Here is an 8,636-nt window from a genome sequence, read left to right as displayed (position 1 = left end):
ATAGCTAAAAAATAAAGTACAGAAAAATGAAATTAATAAAAAAACAAAAAACAGAAGCCCTAATTATAATTATATAGTTTTTGTTCAAAATTGTTGAGGCAATCCTTTTTCACAAACCATTTAAAAGAATACATATGTGTTATCTTCTGGAGAATTCTTCTAAACAACCAGAGCTATCTCCCTGCATGTCACTCATGCTTAGAATAATTCATAAAGCATCCCTGGAGACACTCTTTACTGGTTAGATATGAGGCGGGCAGTGGTGTAATCCAGGGTCTACGCAGGTAAACAGCATTGGCTGAGGGCCAATAACAAATCTGTTCAACCACCAAACAGGGGAGTTTACCCACTTTATTCATCACTACACCACTGCCCTAGAGTATCAACCAGTAGTTAACTACAACTAGCTCCAGTTATTGTTAGTAATAACCTTTTAAAAAATACAGAACTACAGGAAAAAAATATGTTAAACACATTAAAATATTTTATTCTGATAAAAAAAAAAATACAATACAAAAACTAGACTCCTTTTTTAATTGGAATTACTATTGTTAAAAAATCTTCAGCCAATATAACCTCCTGGCCATTTAAAAGTGCTGCAGCTTGCCTTTTCAGTTCCATGACATCATCCTCATCCCCCTCTTTTAGGAGAGCTGGGGGCTTGTATCTCTGGCTAAAATGATAGAGAGCCAGTTGCTTTGCTTGGCATGCTTTAGCAAACTCTGCTGCCATGCTGGGAGTGCTGTGCCCGTGCTCCATGGCCTTGTCTTTCTGGGTGTCATCCAGCGTAGCTTCATGGACAAGGACATCTGCTCCATGGCACAGCTGCTGACCAGCATCGCCCACAAGGCTGCAGCAGTCCCCCAAGATACAAATCTTTCTTCCTGGGATAGGTTCCTCCAAAACATCTGATGGGAAAACTGTGACTCCATTTTCTAGGACTACAGATTGTCCAGTTTTTAGTTTGCCATAAACTGGTCCTGCCTTTATTCCTAAATGGAAAAGAAGAGGATTGAAATTAGACTAAGCTTAGACTTGATGGCAAGTGTGTATATATATATACACACACACACATATATATATATATATACACATTCTATATATATATATATATATATATATATATATAGATATGAATCTGTGGTTGGAAATTCTGGCCTATGATTGGTTAAAACCTCATCATAGGAGTAAAAATAGATTGAACTATTGCCCTGACATCCTTACACCACCAGGCAATAGTCTCCATCTGTCATGTGATTGGTTCAAAGGAACGTCTTTCATCTTCACTCCTCACAACAAGAGAAAATGGCTAAACACTGATTCTGTGACTTAACAGAAAATGAATTACAAAACGTACTACAAAAGAAAGATGCTCTAAACACTAAAATGGTGATTAAAACGTCACTGTCACTGTTTTCTGACTTTCTGAAATTCAAACAAATTCAACTCAATTTATGCAGCAGTCAGCAAACCAGATGGAGAGCTCTACGGCAAAAACACTTTGATAACTATGTGGTACGAACTTCAAAGCCATTTTCTATTATTTATGTATTTACTTATGCTTCATCAGCTATATTTAAACAAAATATATAAGTCAATATTTATTTAAGTATGCTGTATCAGTTATATTTAAACAAAATACATAAAGTCGTATTTACTATCCAACCTTGCCTCACTAATTTTCTTGACTGATTCATATATTACATATCTACTGCAGACTCAGCCATAGTGGAAAATTAAATGCCCCTTGGGAAGACTACTGTTACCTCCAGGATGCAATGCCATCACTCTGTCGCTTCGGGCACTATAGCCCGCTGTCGGTAACAATAGTCTTCCCTCGGGTTAATATAGTTTTCCACTATAGCCCTCCTCTCCAGTCCATTATATTATATTATATTATATTGTGACCAAGCCCTGGCTCAGGCTCATTTGCACCCTTTAAAAAAACACAGAACTGTAAGTTTTAGCGTGGTTGTGCACGTTTATTAAACACAAAAACAAAATAAACAAACAAAACCTGACTTCCCTCAGAGTTCTAACTAAACTTTTGTTTTTTCCCTCCAGCTTAACCAGGCTGGGTAAAAGCCTTCAGTGGTTTTCTTCTCTGTTCTACACACAGCACCTCCTCTTTTACCAGCTCGCTGATGGTCCTCTCAATGGAGCTTCAAGCTCCCTTTTTATTTCATGTAGCTGGTCCCACTTAGCACCAGTTACCTCGTTTGAGACCAGCCACAATCTCACATGTATTTTAGCAGGCTGGGGATTAACCCCATCCCTGCCAACCACCACCAAAACATGCACATTATTTACAGGCAGGGATCTGCCCTGTCACAATATATATTCCCCTTTTATCTACCCTGTGGACCAATCTGTGAAGGGCATACAAACCAAGTTTGAGGCAAATGTTTCATGCTTTGATGTCTTAATCATCAGTAAAATAAAGCATACTTTTTTAATTTCTGTGATGTGGGGTTTTGTCCTTGTGACAGGGTGAGGGACATCTAGTTGTGATGTTTGGCCTCTCGACAGACGGAGGTGCTAAAGTCATTAACTTCCTTCCCTTGCCAGGATGGAACAGACCAGTGTCTATAGCCAGTTTACGGTGGCCATCTTGGTAAGGTCAGCCACATAGAAGCTTTCAACCTTCCTTTCTCCAATACAGAGATTAAAGAGATACACCTGTCAACTAGTGATAGGTGTATCGCTAATTGTGGAGGTAGAGATTTAAAGTATATAAGGGGATTTTGATGGCTTGGGAGTTAGTTGGGTTTCAGAAGCATAGGAGGGCTACGGCTACGGCAGAAACCTTAGACTTTGCAGCATAAGTAATTTTGTTTGTACCTGCAAAACAATAGAGCCCACAATTCCACCTGTGACCAGGAAGCGGACACAAACAAGAGAACCACTGTGACCAGAATCCGAGCCCCTTGTAACCTTATGGAAAAAGGTCAGCAGGTGAAGACTGCCCTCTTTTCTACCCTACTGAAAATATTTTGTTTATACTTTTGTGTTGTTGTGTGAATACAACTTTTGGACACTGTAAATAAAAATCACACCATTCTTTTGAACTTCTGTTTCTGAGTTTTGGGTTCAGACTGGCCCAGTTCTCAGTCCCATTCACAGTCCTTAACTACAAAAAAATGACATGTTTCCATTATTACTGCAGTGGTGAATTAAACAGACAGCAAAGTACAAAAACATTTCCAAGCAGAACAAAATATTGCCCAGCCAGCACAGCTTTATTAAAAAACAAAAACAAGCTGGCTTACAAAAAATGAACTGTCAACATGGTCTGTGAGGACCTATTATGGCCTTGTGGTTGAAACTGAATACCTACAGGCAGAATATCCAAGCTTTGCCAACCTTTCTGTCACTGACCAACAGTACATCACCCATTGAGCACATTAGCCAGTACAGACGACTACCCATGTCAGACAACTTAATTGAAGCTCGGAACACAAGTTAAAACAACAATGACAGCGACAACAGAAGTGCTGCATAGTATATTTACCCAGCTCCTTCAGCTTCTGTACATTTAGTTTTCCTGGACGCTCCCCTTCCTGCACCACAAACCCAAAGGAAGGTATCCGATGATAAAGCCGAAATGCTTTAACAACGACTTGCTCGTTTTCAATAAGGGTGTAGGAGTTATGTGCCGGGTCCAGATGGATAGTCCTTCCTTGGCCTTCTTGTGGATGAAGTCCTTCATCGCAGTTAGTCATTTTTGGGTCCAGAAGTCCCTCTGATGGACTCTGGTCTGCAGTAGGAACAAGCTCATGGACTACATAAGGAAACAGCAGCTGTGAACTGGAAAGCTCCAGAGTGACTCGAAGAAACTTTCTCAGCCCAATCGGTCCATAGATCTCCACAGGCTGGTGATCTTTGCCAGCGGTGGAAGTGCAGTGGAGGCTCACAGTGCAGAGAAGACCAGGGAGTCCAAACATGTGGTCCCCATGAAGATGGGTGATAAAAACTTTTGTGATCCTACCTGGAACATTGAATCAGAGAAAACAATGCAGTTTATTATCTCTCAGTAGCTTGCTACTTACATTATATATACAGCTCTGGAAAAAATTAAGAGACCACTGCAAAATTATCAGTTTCTCTGGTTTTACTATTTATAGGTATGTGTTTGGGTAAAATGAACATTTTTGTTTTATTCTATAAACTACTGACAACATTTCTCCCAAATTCCAAATAAAAATATTGTCATTTAGAGCATTTATTTAAAGAAAATGACAACTGGTCAAAATAACAAAAAAGATGCAGTGTTGTCAGACCTCGAATAATGCAAAGAAAATAAGTTCATATTCATTTTTAAACAACACAATACTAATGTTTTAACTTAGGAAGAGTTCAGAAATCAATATTTGGTGGAATAACCCTGATTTTCAAGCACAGCTTTCATGCGTCTTGGCATGCTCTCCACCAGTCTTTCACATTGATGTTGGGTGACTTTATGCCACTCCTGGCGCAAAAATTCAAGCAGCTCGGCTTTGTTTGATGGCTTGTGACCATCCATCTTCCTCTTGATCACATTCCAGAGGTTTTCAATGGGGTTCAGGTCTGGAGATTGGGCTGGCCATGACAGGGTCTTGATCTGGTGGTCCTCCATCCACACCTTGATTGACCTGGCTGTGTGGCATGGAGCATTGTCCTGCTGGAAAAACCAATCCTCAGAGTTGGGGAACATTGTCAGAGCAGAAGGAAGCAAGTTTTCTTCCAGGACAACCTTGTACTTGGCTTGCTTCATGCGTCCTTCACAAAGACAAATCTGCCCGATTCCAGCCTTGCTGAAGCACCCCAAGATGAGTCCAATTTTCAGCTTTGCCCAACACCTGGTCGTCTAATGGTTAGACAGAGACCTGGAGAGGCCTACAAGCCACAGTGTCTCACACCCACTGTGAAATGTGGTGGAGGATCGGTGATGATCTGGGGGTGCTTCAGCAAGGCTGGAATCGAGCAGATTTGTCTTTGTGAAGGACGCGTGAATCAAGCCAAGTACAAGGTTGTCCTGGAAGAAAACTTGCTTCCTTCTGCTCTGACAATGTTCCCCAACTCTGAGGATTGGTTTTTCCAGCAGGACAATGCTCCATGCCACACAGCCAGGTCAATCATGGTGTGGATGGAGGACCACCAGATCAAGACCCTGTCATGGCCAGCCCAATCTCCAGACCTGAACCCCATTGAAAACCTCTGGAATGTGATCAAGAGGAAGATGGATGGTCACAAGCCATCAAACAAAGCCGAGCTGCTTGAATTTTTGCGCCAGGAGTGGCATAAAGTCACCCAACATCAATGTGAAAGACTGGTGGAGAGCATACCAAGACGCATGAAAGCTGTGCTTGAAAATCAGGGTTATTCCACCAAATATTGATTTCTGAACTCTTCCTAAGTTAAAACATTAGTATTGTGTTGTTTAAAAATGAATATGAACTTATTTTCTTTGCATTATTCGAGGTCTGACAACACTGCATCTTTTTTGTTATTTTGACCAGTTGTCATTTTCTTTAAATAAATGCTCTAAATGACAATATTTTTATTTGGAATTTGGGAGAAATGTTGTCAGTAGTTTATAGAATAAAACAAAAATGTTCATTTTACCCAAACACATACCTATAAATAGTAAAACCAGAGAAACTGATACTTTTGCAGTGGTCTCTTAATTTTTTCCAGAGCTGTATATATATATATATATATATATATATATATATATATATATATATATATATATATATATATATATATATATATATAGCAAGGTATTTTATGACTACATTAAGTTAGATGTGTTAACTCCATTATGTTAAATCCATTATGTCAATGGGTGAAATGCTTGCAAGCTTAGCTATTATTGCTAAATTATTATTGTATTAACGCTTGGTTTGCATACCTCTTTGCAATAACAACAAAATCCAATGCTTCCTAAAAGTAGCAATATTACTATTTTACATTACAGTGTCTGGCATACAATTCTTGCATTGTGTAACTTAACTACACGCGGACGGTAGGTAACAGTAACTAATGCTTATGTCAATATAAATAAAAACATTTATAGGACGCGGGTATCCTGCAATATTCCCCATTGCATTTTTTTGTGTCGTCATCGGTTCGCGTCAATTTAGAAACAAAACAGTCGACATTCATTACATGAGCTCACATCCTGCTTACAATCTTAAATGGCTGCGACATCAAAACACACAGACTGCAACTCACTAGCTTTCAACTGGCTCTTCATTAGTTGGGTCTGAGTCCCTTCACCGCAGTCAAATAGCCAGCAGTCCCCCTCTATACGAAGAACCAGCGCCGAGGCACCGCGATGCGGCGAAGGGTAGGCAGAGCCAGTCCCCAGGAAAGTCAAATCCATAGCCATTTTTGTAAAAAAAAAAAAATTATACGAGGAACTAGAAGCAGTCTGATTTTGCACGACAGACGGTTACCCAATGTAATTCTCATCCACTCTGTACACCTTAGTCTGAACTAAATATTTTCCTTCACCGCACTTGCAGCACTGAAAGCTACTGTTTCAGAGGGAGACTAAACTTCATGCGCAGTTATCTTCTGACTACATTTCCCAGCAACTATCTGAGTTCTGCATCTCCCGAGTCCCGCGAGATCTGTTTCTGGACGTGCCCTCATCGGTTGCATTATGGAAAATGCAGTTGCCTTTAACAGTAACATATTAGGGCTTCTGATTTTTGTTGTTTTATTCAGACTCTTCTACACTACTTTAAGAATTAAATTGATACCTGTTAAGCCATATCGTGTATATCAATCACAACTGAGAAACGTGTTAATAGTATTTTTTTTTTATTTTTTTTTACTGTGGAACAACTAAATGTGCTTTTAAAATACTAGTTTCTTTACCGCTGTACACACACACACACACACACACACACACACACACATATATATATATATATATATATATATATATATATATATATATATATATTCATGTTTAAAAATAAGAAACAAAGGTTTCTTTCATTTCATGTTATGCATCTGAAATTTCGTCAAGATAATAAATACATTTAAAAACAAATCTGTGGTATTTCCTTCATACCAAAATAGAACAGTATGTAATAGAAACTAAACTTTATTGTTCCGCCAAAACAGATACTAAGTTCCCAACATCATTCCAAATGTGAGAAAACACAGCTTGTATCGATCGCTTTTCAGTTTCTAAACAAATCACATCACTCAGTGACATTGGGAGTAAATATCTATTTGTGGTCTCAAACATTTCCCCACTTAATGTAACTAAAATAGAGTAAACAAACAAACAAAAAAAAGAGATACAAAATGAAATATTACTTTTATTGTGGTTGCAAATATTGTCAAATTTCCTAAATATTAAAACTCTGCTATTCTGAGGTCAGTAGATCGTTGAGCTTGACAAAAACAGGTTCTACATTTGGGTTGGGAAATTTATTTTGTACATTAGAAAATTAAAGTAAATTAGTTAAAAAAGGGAAGTAGTAATTATAAAAAACACACCATGTTCTATAATGCTTTTAATGTGCTGTGGTTTACAGGTGCTTGGTTGTACTTACATTTGTATGACCCGTTTGTTATCTTATCCCTATACACTGATGCCCAAAAGGACTGTATTTTCAATGCAAAATGTTGTGATTCATACTGATGGTATTAGGACACATATGTAAATATATTATTATTTAGTTCTTAGCAGACACCCTTATCCAGGGCAACTTACAATTGTTATAAGATATCACATTATTTTTACATACAATTACCCATTTATACAGTTGGATTTTTATTGGAGCAATCTAGGTAAAGTACCTTGCTCAAGGGTACAGCAGCAGTGTCCCCCACTTGGGATTGAACCCACAACCCTCCGGTCAAGAGTTCAGAGCCCTAACCACTACTCCACACTGCTTCCCGGTGGTAAATATGAGCAATTTTATTTTATATGAACACTTAGTTTTCAAATTGCATGAAAAATGCCGCATTTGAAATTACAAAGGAAAATATGAATTTCCAATGTAAAAAAAATAAATAATAAATAATCCTTTGTGCAACCTTACTGATTTAAAATTGTAAACGATATAATACGTGATTTAGTGATCATGGCCTGTAAGAATGTAGGCCACACATAAAACCGCTTGACCTGCTGTGGTGAAAAACTCAAAACTACATGCTTTAGCACAAATTACTGAGAGATCAGATTCTGGGGTACATGGGTCTGTCTGTCTATGTCACACATTTGTCTTTTAAATATTACTGATAACAGTTAGCTAAAGTTGGTCAGACTGATATTCTGTAATGAATTCCATTATTGTCAGAAGCAAAACAAAGAACATAGTCAAGAAACAATAAGAAAAATAATTTTTAAAAAGTTATCTCTGCAAGTAAAGAAACATTTCTCACTTTCAAGTTGATACCCAAGGTGTTTAATTACTGCTTCACAGCTGTTTTATATTATTTCTCCATGATATTTCTTTAACAGCAGGTTTGTGTAAATGGGCTCTCTTACAAGATAGATCAAATTATTATGCAGACATAATGCCTGACAAGAACAGTATTACATGTCAGGTTTACAGTATAATGGGCAAGACAGCAGAACTGAAAACCCTGTTGACAATAAGGCACTTTTTTGGCATATGCTCCTGTAT

At 38.1% G+C, this 8,636-nt stretch overlaps 1 protein-coding gene across 1 annotated transcript; it reads right to left on the bottom strand.

Moving 5' to 3' along the window:
- Positions 1–464: 464 nt before the first annotated feature.
- Positions 465–6,647, bottom strand: LOC117421469 (zinc phosphodiesterase ELAC protein 1-like). Its single transcript, XM_034035936.3, has 3 exons — positions 6,217–6,647; positions 3,512–3,988; positions 465–992 (listed from the first exon to the last, which is right to left on the bottom strand). The coding sequence occupies exons 1-3, from the start codon at positions 6,371–6,373 to the stop codon at positions 520–522; spliced, it is 1,107 nt and encodes a 368-aa protein (XP_033891827.2). The 5' UTR covers positions 6,374–6,647; the 3' UTR covers positions 465–519.
- Between the last annotated feature and the right edge of the window lie 1,989 nt (positions 6,648–8,636).

Source organism: Acipenser ruthenus, chromosome 1 (genome assembly GCF_902713425.1).
Source record: "Acipenser ruthenus chromosome 1, fAciRut3.2 maternal haplotype, whole genome shotgun sequence".
Classification (NCBI taxonomy): domain Eukaryota; kingdom Metazoa; phylum Chordata; class Actinopteri; order Acipenseriformes; family Acipenseridae; genus Acipenser; species Acipenser ruthenus.
This window is presented reverse-complemented; position numbering and strand designations above follow the sequence as displayed.

Excerpts from the sequence above, each read along its gene's own strand:
- LOC117421469 (XM_034035936.3), bottom strand. The coding sequence starts at position 6,373 with ATGGCTATGGATTTGACTTTCCTGGGGACTGGCTCTGCCTACCCTTCG. Across the intron at positions 3,989-6,216 it reads GAAGAGCCAGTTGAAAGCTA|GTAGGATCACAAAAGTTTTT; the intron begins GTGAGTTGCAGT and ends TCAATGTTCCAG. Across the intron at positions 993-3,511 it reads ACAGAAGCTGAAGGAGCTGG|GAATAAAGGCAGGACCAGTT; the intron begins GTAAATATACTA and ends TTTTCCATTTAG.